Source organism: Zootoca vivipara, chromosome 15, assembly GCF_963506605.1.
Source record: "Zootoca vivipara chromosome 15, rZooViv1.1, whole genome shotgun sequence".
Classification (NCBI taxonomy): Eukaryota; Metazoa; Chordata; class Lepidosauria; order Squamata; family Lacertidae; genus Zootoca; species Zootoca vivipara.
The window spans coordinates 44053316-44072978 of record NC_083290.1 but is presented as its reverse complement, the minus strand read 5'-3'; the positions used below and the strand labels follow the sequence as shown (position 1 = coordinate 44072978).

Genomic DNA, 19663 nt, shown 5'->3' with positions numbered 1-19663 from the left:
GAAAAACCACGGTCTTCCAAGCAGTTGATTTGCCTAAATCTATTTAAAATACAGGGTGAAGCACATGCAGATACAAATTTCATTTCCCCCCCTCCCCCCCTACCACTTTGGTCACTCCTGTTAGGACCTTAGCCAGCAGATCAACCTGAGCCCTAAGCAGCACTACCTAAGTTTGAGACAGCTTCTGAGCAGAATTGAGAAGAATGAGACTGCCCACAATGAATTGTCACGATGGGGACTTCATTTGGACAATGATGTGCATAAGGTAATTGAATCAAGGAGGAGCCTTTGTCTTTAGGTTAGTCTTGTCTGATGACGTCATTCTGAATTCTGATTCAAACATGAGCTCCATAGCAACAGATATGCTTTTAGAAGAAATATAATTACGGATATGTGTTAATATATTTAATAATTGGATACCCTTTTCAGGTTATAAGTAACTTCAGCCTTGATATGGTTTAGAAACACATAGAACATTTTTTCTACAGGTTCCAATAAATAAGTTTGACATTTATTTACTATTTATTTCAGAAAATTTATATACTGCTTGAGTACAAAAACAGCAACCCAAAAGTAGTTTACAAAATGATAAAACAAATAAAATCAAGGCAGACTTACAGCCATATTTTAAAAACATACAGTAGTTAAAATACTAATGGATTAAAATTACCTGAACTTTCGAAGCATCTGAGTAGGCTTATGTAAATTTGAATGTTTTTAGCAGATGCTGAGAAGAGTACAGTGAAGGCCCCTGCTTGATCTCAATAGGCAGGGAGTTCCAAAGTGTAGGTGCTGCCACACTAAATGACCAACTTCTGACAAAGGCACAGTGGATATTACATGGTACTTGTAGTAGTGCCAGTTCTCCCTATTGAAGCAATTGAGTGGGCACGTGTGGGGTAAGGTGATCTTGTAGGTAAACTGGTCCTAAGCTGTTATGGGCTTCATATACTAATAGTAACACCTTGAACTTGGTGCTGTAGCAAATGGGCAACCAGTGCAGATCTCTGAACACAGGCATTAGTTGCTGACAAGGCCTCCCTCCTGTCAGCATTCATGCTGCAGCATTCTGCACCAACTGCAGCTTCCAGATCAAGCACAAGGGAACCCCTACGTAGAGCGCATTGCAGTAATCCAGTCTTGCAGTAACCAGCACAGGACCTTCCTTGGCAGAGCTTTCCCAGTCCAGGAATTGCCATAGCTGTCAAACCAGCTGCTATGGTAAAAGGCTATTTGAGCTTCCAGTGACAGAGCTGGATCCCCAAACTGCACCCCCAAACTGCAAACCTGCTCCTTCAGGGGGGAGTGCAGTCTCATCCAGGGTAGGCAGCTGACCAGTTACTCAAACATAGGAGCTACTGACCCCACAGTGCTTCCGTCTTGCCAGGATTCGAGCTTGGCTTGCTTTTCCTCATCCATTTCACCACTGCATCCATGCTATGGCTCGGGGAACTGCACTGCCTCTTCTGATTCACATGTTATGGAGAAATGGAGCTGAATATCACCAGCTTACTGGTGCCACCTCGCCCCCAAACGCCTGATGACCACTCCCAATGGCTTCATGTAGATATTAAATAGCACTGGGCATAAGCGAGTCCCCTGCAGCCATTCTCCCAATGCTACTCCCTCGACTCACTTCTGAAGGTAGGATTGGAACCACTGTAAAAGTGCCCCGAATCTCCATTCCCCAGAGCCAGTCCAGGACAATTATCAAGGCTGATGGTATCAAAAGCTCTCTGCAAAGTTCATCCATCAGGGCAACCATGGCTGACTCAGTTCCATGGCCAGGCTTGAACTCAGATGGAATGGTTTTAAATAATGCCTGCAGCTGCCCTGCCCGTGACCTCCCCCACCACCTTCCCCAGAAAGCCTCTCAGTGCAGTAGGAACCATTACCTCGCCCAGCAAAGTGTTAAGCAACCTCTGGACCCAACCAGTCAGTAGGGGTCAAGGGAGCACATGGTCAGATGGGAGCAATTGTGTCAATCACCTGCTTCATCTTGCCATTGCATAGGGAGACCAAGGCTTCAACAGGATCACCAGTTTTCTCCACTGGAAAATCCCCTGGAGCATTCAGGGACACATCAAGTTCCTTAAGTCTAATGAGGGCAGGCCATCCAAATGGGCCCACACCTCTTACACAGGGGATTTGCCACTATCAGTCAGGCTTAACCAGATAGTGGTCTGAACGCGATCTTCAGTCTGTCCCTCATGTCACTTGCCCATGAAACATTTGCTCTTTATGCATATTGCTGCAGATGGTGTATTATTCATACTTCTAGAGAAAGTTATCCTAGTTACAGATAAATTATTCCGGTTGGAAAACTCTTTGTTGGTTGCAACCTTTAAAACACAAAAAGAAAACATTTAAGTTGTAGCATAGTTCTTGATTATCAGCTGGATAGCTTGGTTGGTTAGAGCTTGGTGCTGATAACACCAAGGTTGCAGGTTCGATCCCCGTAAGGGACAGCTGCATATTTCTGCATTGTAGGAGGTTGGATTCGAGGATCCTCAGGGTCCCTTTCTATTCTATGATAAAGAAGAACAAGCCAGTTAACACAGATTTTAATGATAATTAGAGTTCAAATAATAGCTACAGCATATAATATTCTGCAAAAAAGTTTACAAATGCTGCGTTCTTCACTATGGAGTTAACCCTATGCTTCTGGAAGCCGTCAAGGGTGGTGGTAATTAGAGGGCCCCTAGTTTCAGTAGTCATTTTGCTGACAGGCCACCAGTCCTGGTGGAATGCATTGTAGGCAGCTCATAAAAATCTCTGGCTAGTGATCTGTCTCTGCAGTTGCATCACCACCATGACACAATTTAGGGGAGAAGCTACCCTGGGCGTCATTTTCCACCTAGACAAATGTCTGACCACTAGCTGTTTAAAAGTGTATGGGGAATCTAATATTTTGGGGTTGTTGTTCATTGTTGAAGAGATGCAAGCTTTTGTGTGACTAACCTAAGCAGAAATATTATGCTATCCTTCAACCTATTTGTTTCCCTGGTCCTGCTTCCCTCTTATGGAATCTTCTGTACTAGACAAAAGGACGTATTCTCCCCATGGAAAGAATCAACCTGAAGAATAGCTCGTTTAATACATCAGAAGACCTAAACTGGTCCAAAGAAGTAGTCAGAGAAGCCTGCATCTCTGCAGTAAGTTTTGATCTCTGACATTGACAAAATTCCACACTGTTATAGTAGAACCCACATACAGTACTTCTTTGTTTCCCAGAAAGCATTCTTGAATTTTTGAGAGAACCCCTTCCTCTGGACCAGAGATTATTTTGGGTTAATGAACTAGAACAGAGGTTTTCAACCTTTTTCAGTCCACAGCTCCCTTGACCAACCACAATCTTTCTGCAGCTCCCCTAAGGAGAAACGTGCTCTGAGCCTTAGAAGCCCAGTTATGCCATGCCTTGCCTGCAGAGCTGGCAGCCCCTCACCCCTTTTTGAACACCCTCCCTTGTGTAGTGTTCTCTCAGCCTCCTCTTCCCTCCCCCCTCTCATTGGGAGTCCTCTGGGTAGCTGCTGCAGCTGCCCCTGGTCTGTGACACCCCCCCTGCCCTAAATAGAGGTCCCTCCTCATACTGCCTCACAGGGGCCAGGGAAGAAGATGCCCCAGCCTTAGTGGCCTTAGTGGCCTAATGGAGACTGCCAAAGGTGAACGTGAGGCCTTGGGAGTACTCACTTTGGTAGGATGCAGTGGCAGCAGCAGGCACCTCTGGGCTTGCATGATGGCAGAAAGGCTTCCTGTCAGTGCTGCATACTCAACTCCCAGGAAGGCATTGCACACAGCAAGCACAAGAAAGGCCAGCACAGTGCCTGCCTGCTCAGCTTTCCACTTGTTTGTCCATTCCCAACAGCAAGGGTTGGTGAACTAGCTGGCTGGGCTCCCTCATCCACTTGCTTCCTTGCGTCAAGGCCGCCTCAGCTCCTGGCAACCAGCATCCCCTGGCCAGCCTCAGAGGCATCATTTGCCTGGGGAGCTTGTAGCCAGGGAAGCAGAGACGTGAGAAGGTATCAGAGGAGGGAGGGAAGGAAAGAGGGATGAAGGCCAGTGTTGCCCACGGCACCCCTGATTATCATTCAAGGTGCCCCAGGGTGCTATGGCACACTGGTTGAAAACCACTGAACTAGAAGGATTGCCTGTAAATGACCTCTTCAACTGACATTCAGAGGAGACTCCAGCTCTTGTTCAACCCAAGGAGCTGTGAATCCGCACACTGGTGAGAAGGTTAACACAGCTATCTGTATTTTTACGTGACAGATCTGAAATGGCTCACATCCTTCTGTCTCAGGAGATAATGGAGGAGTGCGTTTTTGGAGATGAAGTAAACTGTTGGAAGGTTACAGCACCTACTGTGGCTGTAGAAACCGATAAGGGATAGACATGTTTTGTTGCATCTGGGGCCGATGAAGGCATCCGTTTGTGCGGTTGCAGATGCACCATGGCATTTTTTCTTCTCTGCATTCCTCCCTGCAGTCATTCCCACTGCTTCTGCCACTGGATAAAAGGGAGGCATTCTGGCACATGGCATTATTTGCTTGGCTTTCCTGACCCCTGCTGGAGAAGCCAAGCAGCAACACTTTGTGGAATGCCTGGCTCCCACCGAGTTCAGGGAGAGCCAGTGTTTTCCATTGGCAGAAGTGTGTGGAGAGGGGCATGGTATGGCAGTGGAAATAGTGGGGGTGTAGGATGGGGGCAGGAGGCAGCATGCCATTTTGCCTTGGGTGGCAAAATGGAGTGAGCCACCCCTGCTCTCCTCCAAGCAGAAATCTACCAATTTTTCCACCTGCCTTTCTACTTATAGAGCAGAAAATATGGGTGGACTTCCTTGGCAGGAGATGGAGAGGAAGGTTCCTGCCTACCAGGATCTGTTTAGTGGATCTGGGGTCTGTTTAGAGATAGAAGTGAATAGTTGAACCTGGTAGTGATAAGATCTTAAGAGGTTTTGCGAGTAGTCTGTAGTTCATCAATCCTTTTGAGTTGGAAGAGGCTGCATTATCTATGCTGACTTCTGTTCTACTCTTAGATTCCAGTTCATTACTGGGCACTGTTTTATCCGAAGCGGACAATGGAACAAGCTCGTGAACTGGTCAGCATGATGCAGAAGATCTCTGGCTCACTTGGTATCCAGATAACTCCACCTGCTTGGAATGAATTGAAGGATGACCGAATAGAGACTTATGCCAGAGCTATCAAATCATTACTAAGTAGTGAGGTATCTTCTTAACGGAGTTTTGAGTATTGAAACTTTCTGGTTGGTATTGCTGAAATAGTAACAAAGGGCATTTTATTGTAGATATAGTAGTGGACAGTGCAGGGTTGTAGGTGCAGTTCTGTGCATCTCGCGTCTTTTACATTTCACTGAAGCCTTATGGGAAACAATAAATGGCTAAAACTGCCAGCTTAAATATAATGGAGTTTGCTGGGTTGCTCTTTAAAATACAACAAATGTCTCCATGATATCCTGTCACCCCAAGTATAAATTGACTTGGTATTTATCCAATTAACTTCTATATAACAAGCCTCTTTAGCATTCCAGGTTATCTAGTACAGTAGCCTGCATATGATGGGAAAGGGTGTGGTTTCATGGTCTAGTCAACATTCTACAGGAGACAGATGTTATTGGGGGTTGTTGAGGTGTTTTGTTTTTATTTTGATTATGTATTTTGTGGTTTTACCGTATATTCTGATTTTATCCTGTGAACCACCCTGAAACCTGCAGGTATAGGGTGGTATACAAATTTTATTATTAATAATAATAATAAGGACATATTTATATATTATGAACACAGCAGTCTGCTGATGAAATTGGCATCTTCATGTCAAGTTCTCTGCCTTCTTGTTGGAGTGATGCAAAACACTTGCCCAATGTTATGAGGTTTCCTGCCTGTCACCGGCAGCAGTAGCAGCCTGTGATGAGGCAAGCTGAAAGTGATCATAACATTGGGAAGAACTCTGCATGGAGAGGCTGTTTTTCTAGTAGTACCATGTTGGGTGTATTTAGCTTAATCCAAAATTGCCAGGTAAAATTGATACCGAGCCCCAACATGGGGGAAGAAAACTCTTATCAGTTCTTTTGTGAGATTGGGCAACCACTTTCATCTCTTCGGAAAGAGGCAATAATTCATTCATTTGCTTTAAATTGTGTTTTATAACTTTATTGCACAGTCACATCTGGCTACATAGCATAGTAATGCCATGATTTGGCTGGAAAGAAGCAGTCCTGGTTGAGTAAAAGTGAAGCAGCTGACGAAAGGGTTAATGGACTGTTAAGCATTGTAGGTTTGGGGAAAATATTTAGAGCACCCTGAAAATCCATTTTTTATACTGTAAATACTCAATTGTGAACATGTCAAAACCCCAGGTTAGACTATTATGGGTTTTTTATTTGCCATAAAGTCATAGCCATATTGAAAACTGTGAATGCTGATGTTCCTTGATGAAATTTTGTGCTGCATAAATACCATTAAACATTGTTCCACAGCTTGTACAGTTAGAACATGATTATTTCCTGTAAACAATTTTAGCTCTCTTATTTATTTTATTTATTGCTTTTATATCCCACCTTTTTTCTCCAAGGAGCTCAATGTTGTGTGCATGGTTCTCCCTATCCTCGTTTAATCCCTACAACAACCCTGTGAGAAAATTAGGCTGAGAGGCAGGGACTGGCCCAAGGTCACCCAGTGAACTTCATGGTCAGGTGGGCTTTGAACCCTGATCTCCCAGGTCCTAGTCCAACATACTAACCACTGTACCATACTAGCTCTGATACAGTTCCCCATGATTATAGCATTTAATGTTCTAGTGTTTGATGTGGTAATGTTATTTTTTTGTAAATCTAACCAGTCCCTCCCCCTCCCGTTTTTTAAAGGAAACTCTACAGTTGGTAGTTTGCATTATCACTGGGACTAAAGATGACTTGTATGGGGCCATTAAAAAATTGTGTTGTGTACAATCTCCAATACCTTCTCAGGTAAGTCAAATAGTTGGCTGCATAATTCTTACGCTGATAATGCTTTGGCCATCCATGCCTACTGAAGGCTTGCATGAAGGTCAGGTGTGCATCCTGAATCCACCCAACTCTTGGGTCTGCATATGCCTGGAAGGAGGGCAACTGTAGGGCCCCTTATGGACTTTGTTTGCGCAATCTACGAAAGATTCTTGTATTCCCATATAGTACCTTTCTTTAGAAATATTCCAATCTTTCTTCATGCTGCACTGCTTTTTCAGAAATGGGAAACTTTTTGTGCAATGCTGCCCTGGATTGGATACAAAGTGTTGCCCATTGAGACTGCTAAGCAACAACATTCGCATAAAAGAGGATGCTTCAATATTTCCCCCACTTAACCTGCAGCAACTCTAAAAGGAGCAGAGGAAAGAAGAAATATAAATGTTTTTGGTTTAGAGTATGTTAAGGACTGCCTTCTTCCATATGTTTAGGGAGGTTTTTAAATGTTTGATCTTTTATTGTGTTTTTAGTGTTCTGTTGGGAGCCGCCCAGAGTAGCTGGGGAGGCCCAGCCGGATGGGCAGGGTATAAGTGATAAATTATTATTATATTATTATTATTGTTGTTGTTGTTATTATGTTTATCCCCACATGCTCTGTGCAGCATCTGAGGGCTTGTTCCAGATTGCCACAGCTGTGCAAGGTGTCACGGGACAGTGATGAGGAGCAAGACCTTCATGTTGGTTCCCATCTTGTGAAATGCTCTTCCATATGAAAACCACCAAGATCAGACATTGTATATCTTCAGACTGGTGATATATTGTTGAAAACCGGTTTGAAATCCACATTGTGATTACCGGTTCAAAATATCTGCCCTGATGATAAACTGCATGAAGCCAACTTTGCTGACTCAGCTCTCCCCTGTCTCCTGCAGGGGACAGCAAACCACAGAGCAGGCACAGCCCGGGAACTTTGCTCTGGTGCCACGGCCATAAGCTTCTTTTCCAGGCAGGCTGAAAGGTGCTGGGAGCCGAGTTTAAAAAATAAATAAATAAACCTTGCCATCTTTAAGCCTCTTCTTTCATCCCTTCCTATTTCCCTTCTCCTCTTCTATCTCTCACACACGCAAACACAAAAGGAGGGCTAGAGATCATACTAAGAATAATTTGAAGTTAAGTAAGACGATAGAGAGGAGTTTATTGTAGGTGGTTGTTTCTGGGATAGCTCAATTGGTAGAACATGAGACTCTTAAGGATTAAGAGCTCAAGAATCTTTGGGCAAAATATTCCTGCACTGCTGGGAGTTGGACTAGATAACTCTTGTGGTCCTTTTCAGCTCTACAAAATAGGCTGGTCAGCATGCAGATGGAAGGTGGATGAAGGGTGATTGGTTAATGTCTTGCTTGGTGTTAATGGTGCTAAATATGTTCTTCTTCCATCAGGTTATTAATGTTCGAACCATTACAACCAATCCTAGCAAATTTAGGAGCATAGCGCAAAAAATTCTGCTGCAGATAAATTGTAAGCTAGGTGGAGAACTCTGGGGTGTGGACATCCCTCTGGTAAGTAATATAAAAACTTACTTTTACTTGGGGAAAGCTTAATTGGTAAGCATAACATAGTGAGACTTGCAGATCATGCAACAAGGTTGGAACTTGGTCTCTTTTAATTCCAGTGCTTTCTCCAGTGCAGTGTTGTTGTTGTTGTTTTAAAAAAAGTATCTGTATTGATTGCAGTGTTGAATTATGGACACAGTTCGAAAGCATGTCAAAATGCAAGTAGATAAATAGGAACCACTACAGCGGGAAGGTAAACGGCGTTTCCATGTGCTGCTCTGGTTTGCCAGAAGCGGCTTTGTCATGCTGGCCACATGACCTGGAAGCTGTACGCCGGCTCCCTCGGCCAATAATGCGAGATGAGCGCGCAACCCCAGAGTCGGTCACGACTGGACCTAATGGTCAGGGGTCCCTTTACCTTTACCTTACTGTATTTTTAAAATTTATTTTTATTTTTTGCGTTCCAGAAACAGTTGATGGCAATTGGCATGGATGTGTATCATGACCCCAGTAGGGGAAAGCGTTCTGTGGTTGGCTTTGTGGCAAGCATCAATCAGTAAGTACAGTTTGTTTGGAAAGACCTTTAACTTTTTGGTGTCTAGGAATGAAAGTCTGTTCCAGAACTGTGCTCACTGTTGTGTCTAGAGCAGCCATTGTTAATAGCTGTGGATAAAAAATTGAGTTCCATGTATCCTTTGACCAGCGTTTCAGTAAAGTTTATATATAGCCAAACTAGTCAATAAAGGCCACATGGAGAACTTTAGGGGCTTTGCCACAGCATCATATTACCCGCTGCTGTACTGGCTGCCAACTAGCTGCTGAGTTATGTTCAAGGTGCTCTTACTCGTGTACAGAGCCCTACCAAACCAGGGACCAGAAGGTGGTCTCACTTAGCTGATCATTGCATTCTTCAAGAAAGGGCATTCAGCAGATACCATCCTATCAGGAGGTCTGTCCTGCCCTATGTTAGAATCATGCCTAGCATTTGGAACTCCAAATACACACACACACACACACACACACACACACACACACACACACCAGCTGGTATGTGTGGTAGATTGAATTTATTTTATTAATGTATTGTATACATGTATGTGTTTATTTGCTTGTTTGATAATGTATTGACAAATTTTAATAGCTTGGCACCCAAAAGGTCTCCAAGTAACTTACACTGAAAGCATGTATATACTGTACATTATACCAAAGAAGGAGAGGGGGAGGGTCATACTGTATAACACATCAATATTCCATGCAATGTATTGGGGAAACAAACAAACAAATGGAACAGAACAGTGGTTTAAAAAATAAATTAATTAACAGTGCACACACAATAAACAAAAGAATATTCCCACCCACTAGCAGATGAAAATAAAACCTCAACACCCAACATCCTGTTCCCTAGCCCAGAAATCATTCACATCACTCTTCCATTGTCTCCTGAGACAGATGGATGCCAGCAACAATTTTTAAATCTCCCCACCCAGAGGTTTGGCATGAAGGTCAGTAGGTGGGTCCTCCAGGGATGGTCTGGTGTCTCCTCTCCTTCCATGGAGGGCCAGTAGCAAAAGGAAAGCAGAAATATGGTTAAACTGTTATCTGCTACCTGCTCTGCAGTTGTTCCACCTGCTGCAGCTCTTGCTGCTGGTGGCAGTGTGTAAGACTAGCGTGCCTGCCTGGGAATTTATCCTCCCACCAGCTGTCTGGTGTCAAGGCCAGTTGCTGTAAATCAGGGTGAGGCAGGGGGAAGGATAGGTCCTGCAGGGATAGTCTGGCATATTGTTTGTGTGTATTAATTGTTTTTATATATGCAGTTGTTCCTGTCCTTGTGTATACAACTGCTTTATATGTTTTTATCATCTTCTAAATCACTTCAGGATCCCTCATGGAAAGAGATTCAAAATGAAATAATAATTGTAAGCCACCATAAAGCTCAATTATGGTTTAAAGGTGAATGTGTAAAATGTTAGTGGACAAAAAGAGAATTGTAGCTGATTTACTCCACCACCACTGCAGCTATAACTAAGGTTTGTTCTTTGCTAACCACTCATGGTTTAGAGAGAGACAAATGAGCCCCTGTTGGATGGAGGACTAAGTCAAACCATGGCTTATTGCTGGATAGTGCTTTGAGAGCAGGGGAGGAGCAAAACAGCTAGAAAATTCTTCCTGTGCATTAGCAATGCTTTTAAAGCCCTAGTTCAGCTTAACTGTGTCTTAAAGTGATGTGCAAGCTGTGCTGCTCAGATTGTAAATTTAGGTTGTTTCTTGTACTATTGAATCATATAATTGCAGGAGTATTAAACTACTAAAAGGTAAGGAGAGAGGACTAATTTATAGAAGTATTGTTAGGGCATTGATATCTGAGAAATTGCCAGAGTTTGGCCTAATTATTCATAATTAGGCTTTGTGTCTTGAATTAAACATTAGCATTTACTCCTTTTTTTTCTTTCTGCCACCAGCACTTTGACAAGATGGTACTCTAGAGTAGTATTCCAGCTGCCTCATCAAGAAATTGTAGATAGCCTGAAGGTCTGCTTGGTGGGTGCCCTGCAGAAGTTCCATGAGGTGAGGAATACACTTAATTCTTTTCTGGCAGGGATGAACTACTGGGGAAAGCCTGACCAGCCTAATAGCTTCCTGTACTGAAAAGGAAAAAATAAATATTTGTGCTGGTCCTGAGATATCAATATGGCTGTCCTGCACACTGGTATCAGGTGCAGTATCCAATAGGAGAAGCCATCTACCCTTGTTTAGTGGGCTCCTGGCCCATTGCAGCGCTGCTTCTGTAGAAGCCCACTTGTACATGAGGGGGAGAGGGTGGGGTAGCAGCCGGTCTTCACTGCACACTCATATGGTCTTATCTAATTGCAGTGCTGTAGAGGTTTCACCTGGCTCCCCAGCCCATTGCAGTACCCCTGCTGCTAGGATAGGAACCGCTACAGCGGGAAGGTAAACGGCGTTTCCATGTGCTGCTCTGGTTTGCCAGAAGCGGCTTTGTCATGCTGGCCACATGACCTGGAAGCTATACGCCGGCTCCCTCGGCCAATAATGCGAGATGAGTGCGCAACCCCAGAGTCGGGCACGACTAGACCTAATGGTCAGGGGTCCCTTTACCTTTTAATTGCAGTGCTGTAGAGGTTTCACCTGGCTCCCCAGCCCATTGCAGTACCCCTGCTGCTAGGATAAGCCCACTAGCAAAGGGAAGGGTGACGGATGCGCCTTGTGTGACCCCCCACCCCACCCCACTGCTTCAGGGCAAGCATGATTACATGTGAGGCTGAGAATAGCAGCTTCAGCTGGGTGGAGCAAGTGGTGAAATGCATGTGGGGGGGGGGGCGGCAGACCACTGAGGGTAGCCTGCCTGGGGCCTTCAAAAATTAGAGGTGCATCTGACAATGAATTCTTAAGTCTTCATTTGTTCACATTTGCCCTTAGTTACCTTTGCTTTTGCTACTCCTTGCTGAAATATAGATTGCAAATTTTGGGCAGGGACCTGTTTATATTGCTAATATTCTCTAGAACAGGGGTGGCCAACTCCCAAGAGACTGCGATCTACTCAGAGTTAAAAAATGGCAGTGATCTACCCCCTTTTTTGGGTTCAGGTCAAAGTTGTTGAGCCTTTTTTAGGAAGGAGGAAGGCCCATTTTGAGGGGGTTCGGGTCAAAGTTGTTGGGTTTTTTTCAGGGAGGAGGTAAAATGTTGAGCTTTTTTTAGGGGAGCCACAGTTGTTCAGCTTCTTTGGAGGGAGCCAATGATCTACCAGTGATCTACCACATACGTCCAGTGATCTACCGGTAGATCACGATCTGCCTGTTGGACATGCCTGCTCTAGAATGTTGGTAGTGCCCTATAAACTCGTGTAACAAGTGCTATTCTTTTTAATGGAGAGGTGTAGTCACAGGAGTAACTTCCCACAGCCTCCATATAACTTACTCTTTTTGAGTTTTTTGCAAAGTCAGCCATGGCACTAATTATCTTGAATGACAGCAGAAAGGGTTACAAATAAAGACAGTACATTTGTGTCTGTATACTGGAGGCATCTAGAGTGCCCAGAGGAGATGTTTGCCTGAGTTATCCAGGTCTCTCTGCATATATTACAACATCTTAACCTACATGTTTGGTCTCTTGAAGGTGAACCACTATCTCCCTGATAAGATTGTGGTTTACAGAGATGGTGTATCGGATAGCCAGCTGAAAATGGTGGAGAGCTATGAAATCCCCCAGCTAGAGAAATGTTTCGAAGCTTTTGAGAATTATGAGCCTAAAATGGTGGTGATAGTTGTACAGAAGAAAATCAGTGCCAACATATATTTGGCAGCCAATGATCACTTCTCCACTCCGACTCCGGGTACAGTGATAGACCATACAATCACCAGCCGAGATTGGTGAGTGAAAAGCAGTCACACAGCCCTTTCTCTCCGTATTTTCACAGGCTACTCTGCTCTTTTTGTAAGAAGAATTTGCTGCTTATAGTTGATTGATTTAGATATTTGCCACAGTTTAGTGCAACATGAATAAATTGGAGTTTTGCATGCTTCCTCCTTCCATGTGGGTGGGGAAGGATCTTGAAAGTTTCTGCTTCTAGCCTTCGTTATACATATATCATGCAGACCAGGAACTGTGTTTAATTTTAAATGTGGTTCATGTCAAACAGGCTAACTTCAGTAACTGGTTTGAAGTTGGCTTGTTTGAAACTAGACAGTTAATGTTAAATAGAGTTGGTTGGTCCATATGACACAACAGTCCATGACTAAGTCAAAGCTTTCAAGCTTCTTGTCCCAGCCCCTTGTGAAGAGGGGAGAGAGGAACATGTGTTCATTCTTGCTCATTGACATTGTGTATAGCAGGATTGTGTGTAGGTTCAATTGCTGAAATGATCTGTTTTCTCAAACTGTTAAACCAAAATTTATTCTCCTGTAACTTGTCCATTAAATGAGTCTGTCCTTTGGGGCATCTGAGAAGTCTTTATTATCTTCTGTGTGACAACCCTTGGAGTATTTGAAAGATGCTTTGGTTTTCCCCCCCTCAGTCTTCTCTTCCCTCCAGTGCTCTTAAGCTTTCCTCATAGGGTTTGTTTTCTAAACCAACACTAAAAGTCTTTGTTGCCCTCCTCTGAACCCAATTCCATCCTCCCACTACCATAGAATAAATCAGGTGAAATGTGGCATGTTAGAACTTTATGTAGTCAGGTTACATAGTGTACCTCAGTATCAACTTTTACTCTTTAATCCAGAGGTTTCCAGTCTTTGGCAATATCCTTTCTGGAGTTCTTCATTGAACATCTTAAAGATTTGTGTATGAAACTTCTCACTAGGTTGAAAATCTTTAGGTGGTCTCCTTGGAAACCACTTAGATACTATGACACCCTCTGTCTTAACTTCCTGGTATCTGTGGCAATCAAACTGGTGTTCATCTCTGCACTCTTTCCCTTTTTGATAGAGGAAAGAGCCATAAATTTGACCTGATGGGAATAAAAAGCTGTTCATTGGCAGCTGTGACAACAAGTTGTAAATTACTAGGCCTATGTGGCTAGTTATCAATTTTTCCTCTGGGGAAAAAATAATTTGGGTTTAACCAAGCTACCTGAAGAGCATAGTGCTTCTCAAGTTTACCTGAATGCCTCCAAGCCAACCAGACAACATGGCCAGGCACATGGGAAGTGGTGGCTGCTGGTCAGTGATTTCCCTCTCCCTTAAGGGCTGTGCATTACAATTAACCAGTCTTGCAATGTGGTAAGGATCTTCTCTTTTGATGGCAAGGGGCTTTTTAAAGTCAGCACCAACAGTGCCCTCAAGAAGGTGTTGGAGAAGGGCTGCTGCTCGGTAGCAGAGCACATGGTTTGCATGTGAAACCTCCCAGGTTCAGCTGCTGGCATTTCTTGGTAGGATTTTTTGGCTGCAAAAAATCCTGTAAACACCGGGAGAAGTATTGCCAGTATTCTCCAAAAATAAGACGTAGCCATAAAATAAGCCGTAGCAGGATTTTTAAGCATTCAATGAATATAAGCCATACCCCGAAAAATAAGACATAGTGATAGGCACAGCAGCAATGCTGGCCTTGGCAGGAGGAGGGAAAAAATAAGACATCCCCTGAAAATAAGCCATAGTGTTTTTTTTTTTTTGTTTTTTTTGAGGAAAAATAAATATAAGACGGTGTCTTATTTTCGGAGAAACACGGTAATGTAGACAGTTGTGATCTAGATGGCCTAATGGTATTGAATAAGCCCCTCTGTTTCCCAAATTCTTTTTGAGGGAGTGAAGAATCAAGTTTGTCCCTCATTTACTTGCTTGCTTGACTATCTTGCGTGCTGCTTGTAAATAAAAATTATATTGATAGCAGTTTGAGTTTTCTTTTTAATTATTCTTAGGGTGGATTTTTACTTGATGGCTCATTATGCACGACAAGGCTGTGGCATCCCAACTCACTATGTCTGTGTAAGAAATACTGCCAACCTCAGTCCTGACCACCTGCAGAGGTGAGTGCATTTCATGTTTTAGATGTAATCTCTTAATTCCTCTTAGGGATTGATGTGTGTGTGCTTTTAGTTCACATGTACAGAAAGTAATATATAAATATTTATATCGTTGCTTTTTAAAACATTAGAAATCAGGTGTTTTCTCATATCTTGCCATTGCAAGTGTTATACTGCTGCTCTGATAGTGAGATGGTCCTCTGCCTAAGGTGAACAGTTGAGCATGCCAAATAATGGCTCTAAGGATAACCCATCTGGAGGCTTGGACTTTGACTATCTTGCTGTTGGTGAGGATATGCTTTGCCAGAGTGAAAGATCAGGGGTTCACCTTGTGTCAACTTTAATGTCTTTCAGCACCAGCCAAATTCTTTTGGTTTGTTTTCTGCTGTATTTTTTTGTGATTTTACATGCTCTAGGTCCATGGGGATGATTTGATTGCTCCCTTTATTATATTATTACATGATTTTGTCTGATTGCAAATCCCTACTCCAAATACTTGTCCTATTTTTGTTTCCACATATTTTTATTTTCACATAAAGCATATTACATAGTCAAACATTTAATCTCATTACATTTGTAACTACAACTACATGTCCTATTTTTGAACATCTTCTGGTTTTATTGGTTTTGTTCTTTTTATTTCTTTTAATTGTTCGTTGCTCAGAAAACTCTAATTATAGGATGACTGATACATGTAGTAAATTTTAAAAAACAAATGTACTGTACTGTTTAAGAAATTACAGAGTTGACTTCTGTTTTTCCCAAATAATATTTATTAATTTTCAAACATTTTAACACAAAAACAAAAAAGCAAAATTAAAACATAATCAAAAAAGAAAAAACATATCAATTCATTACATTAACTTGACATTGTGGACTTCCTCAATTCCCCCCACACTGGAATTTAATTCTAAATTAAGCAATTTTCCTTTATCATCTTAAATAATTCTAACACAATTTTCCCATTATTTCCCAACCAATTCTAATCTACTCAAAGGGAAAAAAAACATCAACTATCCTCAACCTATAATTCATTAATTAATCCAAATTAACTTTATTTTCCCATCCATCTCTAATTCTTCCTTTAGCCTCACAATTTATACCCCAAAAAATTCTTCTCTCAGCTGGTGTCATTCAGGATATCATTTGATGGACAGGGTTAAATCCTACATTGACTGTGCAATCCTACACCCAGTAGCCAAACAGAGCAGGATTTAACTGTCATTGAACCGTGCTCAGTTTTGCAAGGGGTTTGCACAGAATCCCTTGCAAAAACAAAATGGGAAAAAACCATCTTGCACCTGCCATTGTAACATCAGGTGATTGATAGGGAGCCACACCCACCTGTCAAATAAGGCTGCTGAGGCTGATCCTGATAGGGGTCAGGCCTGTGGAGTCAGAAAGGTTCCCCACCCCTGCCCCAAGCTATCAGAGTAAAAGAGGTGGTTCAATAATTTTTAACACTGAAGCTCCTACATTAATCATCCTGCCTGAACAGCAGATACCTTACCTGGCACTGCATTTTACTCTTTCACATTTCTGTTGGCCTCAGTTTGGCCGAGATCCTTGTAGAATCATTTCCAGAAATACTTTCCTTGCTTGGACTGGAAGACAGCACTCTAGTTGCACATGCTGCTCTCGTCTTCCTTCCTGTACCTATGGATATTGGAATGCACATTGGATAGCAGTGGAGCAGTATATTCATAGAACTAACTGTGGCCATGATCCTGAGGTTCTTTACCAGGGGTAGGCAACCTAACGCCCGTGGGCCAGATGCGGCTCAATTGCCTTCTCAATCCTGCTCGCGGACAGTCCAGGAATCAGCATGTTTTTGTTAGCATACACGCAGAAGACCTGGGCCACCAAGCCCCCCCCCCCGGTAAGCATCTGCCGGGTGTCGTCTTCTCCCTCCGGTAGCCAACTGTAACACGATCCAGGCTCTGCAGAGTTTATCCAGCTTTAGCGTGGTTTGGCAGCAGCAGCAACAAGAAGAAACTCAGAGAAGTACAGTACTTGCATATTTACAAGCGTTTATTCTAAAGCATCTCAGAAGATACACCAAACGTGTCTTTCTTCATCAGCAAAGTGAAAGCAACTGAACTAACATTACAATAGTACAACAAACGGAAGTATACATCATGTGACACATTCAACATCCTCTTCCAAGCCTGTTCCTGTTTAAGGTGGAACAGAATCTACTATGAAATCCTAAGTTTTTACATGAGTAGAATGTGTCCTTTTATTTAAAATGTATATCTAGGTTGTTTGTTGGGCCTGCCTGGTGTTTTTACATGAGCAGAATGTGTGCTTTTATTTGAAATGCACCTCTGGGTTATTTGTGGGGCATAGGAATTTGTTCGTTTCCCCCCACCCCCACCCCCAAATATAGTCTAGTCCACCACATGGTCTGAGGGATGGTGGACTGGCCCACAGCTGAACAAAGGTTGCTGACCCCTGTTCTTTATCCTATGATAAAGTGACTGGTGTTGCCCAGAACTGAATTGGATTAAGTATGGAGGCGCTCTAATTTAAAGATCACCAGAATACTGTGAATAATGACAATATTACATAAAGTGTCTTTCTGATAAAGCGCTGTACAAATTAAACCAAACCACAGGTTCTTGCATCTAGGGGCTCCACATAGCACCTAAAGTAGTTATCTGGTATAGTTAATGGCACTTCTTAAGTCTGACACGGGTGGCGCTGTGGGTTAAACCACAGAGCTTAGGGCTTGCCGATCAGAAGGTCGGCGGTTCGAATCCCCGTGACGGAGTGAGCTCCCATTGCTCAGTCCCAGCTCCTGCCAACCTAGCAGTTCAAAAGCACGTCAAAGTGCAAGTAGATAAATAGGTACTGCTCTGGCGGGAAGGTAAACGGTTTTTTCGTGTGCTGCTCTGGTTCGCCAGAAGCGGCTTTGTCATGCTGGCCACATAACCTGGAAGCTATACGCCGGCTCCCTCGGCCAATAATGTGAGATGAGCGCCACAACCCCAGAGTCGGTCACGACTGGTCAGGGGTCCCTTTCCCTTTAAGTCTGACATCTCCTGTCACCTCTTAAATGGCCCCTAAAATATCCCCCCTTTCTCCCTTGCTTCCCACTTTGCCCATCAGTACTGCTTTTGCCGCCTTATCCCTTGTCCTTTGTTTGGGTTACTCCCCCATTACTTTTTCCTTCCCATTTCCCTTTGTGTTTCTTGTTAATTGTAAGCAGAGCCCTGCAACTTTTAATTCCGTGTGCAGGTATGCAGGTTGGATTTGATTTAAATCAAATCAATTTAAATCACTACTCAGTAAGACTTTATTTAAATCATTTTTTTACAGAAAGACTCATTCTTGCTGGTATAATCATAATATTTACAACCAGATGGAGGTTTCATTTTTGGAATAATAAATTTTTACAGTTATATCAAAAATTACTGATTTGTTTATACTATTAGAAATACATAGACAGATAATTATGAAATTATTGTGAGGTTTAATAAGTTAACTATTAATATTTTGACAATTTTTCTGGTGTACTTTATTGGAAGGAGAAAAATATTCATTTCCTTAACAATTTAGACAATTTATTTAACTAAAACAGTAATATTATAGCATATGTATCCATGTTTGTTAACCAATGTGGTTAAACAATTAGACTGAGTTTTAGTACACATGAAAAACTTAAAACAAATCCTTATTTCCTAATGAATAGCCTTTGGGCTATAATGTAACTTAAATAGAAAACTCTCTTTAGAAAGATTTTTCTTCCAAAAGAATTTTATTTTAAAAATCTGATTAAAATAAAACCAAAATCTGATTTTTTTATTTTAAATCATTTATTTCTATCCACCCTGCATGTATATTTTCCTAGGGCTTTATCAGCACAGTCACTGTTAAAGGTCAATCATTCCTTCAAGAAGGGGGGGGGAGTTTTCAGAGAATAAGGTCGATATTCTGTTGGGGGGGAAATTATCCTCTCTCCCTCCCACCTTTTTTAACAGGCTGACCTTCAAGCTTTGCCACATATACTGGAATTGGCCAGGAACCATCAGAGTGCCAGCTCCTTGCAAGTATGCTCACAAGTTGGCCTTTCTCTCAGGTCAAATTCTACACCATGAACCAGCAATTGAGCTCAGTGAAAAGCTCTTCTTCCTATAGTTTCTCCAGCCAGTTGACTCCAGCCAGGAGCATGGAGAATGCAGTCCCCCAAGGCAGAGACGAGGAGGAAATCTCTTCCTGAATCACACTGTTGGACAGCACATACTGCCCACACGTGAGCCCTGCAGCAGCTGTTAGCGTCCTCGGTCTTATACATGTTTACTTCAAAGTGAAAACCCAACTATTCTTCAAATTTCAGCAGTTTGTAACAAGTAATAAATGGTAACCTAATTTCAGCAAAATAGCTAATAGCTGGCAACTATTTTAACTTTGTGAATACTGCCTAGAATTTTCATTTTTGTGTTATTGTGTATGTTCAGTTAATACATATCTTGCTTTAGTTTTAATAGGTGGTTATAATACTAGAAAACTTTTTTTAAAAAAACAACAACAACCCATGGACATTCCCCAAGTATCTAAAGATTTTTCAGTTGGATTATTTAAAGTTTTCCTATAGTTATATACTTTAACCTTAATACTATCATGTTCTTTAAATGGAAACGTGTCTTTTTTCTCTTTTTGTTAAAGGTAAAAATTCCT

The 19663-nt window shown here is 42.4% G+C and overlaps 1 protein-coding gene across 1 annotated transcript in view; it reads left to right on the top strand.

The window, feature by feature from the left end:
• Positions 1-19663, top strand: part of PIWIL2 (piwi like RNA-mediated gene silencing 2) — a 54313-nt gene extending 34650 nt beyond the window's left edge. Inside the window, exons 14-23 of the mRNA XM_035140125.2 lie at positions 125-265; positions 3042-3155; positions 5036-5224; positions 6881-6982; positions 8398-8517; positions 8979-9067; positions 10971-11076; positions 12643-12896; positions 14879-14986; positions 18967-19663. Of these exons, the coding sequence (XP_034996016.2) occupies positions 125-265; positions 3042-3155; positions 5036-5224; positions 6881-6982; positions 8398-8517; positions 8979-9067; positions 10971-11076; positions 12643-12896; positions 14879-14986; positions 18967-19123 (1380 nt within the window). The 3' untranslated portion in view covers positions 19124-19663. The remainder of the gene's footprint in view (positions 1-124; positions 266-3041; positions 3156-5035; positions 5225-6880; positions 6983-8397; positions 8518-8978; positions 9068-10970; positions 11077-12642; positions 12897-14878; positions 14987-18966) is intronic.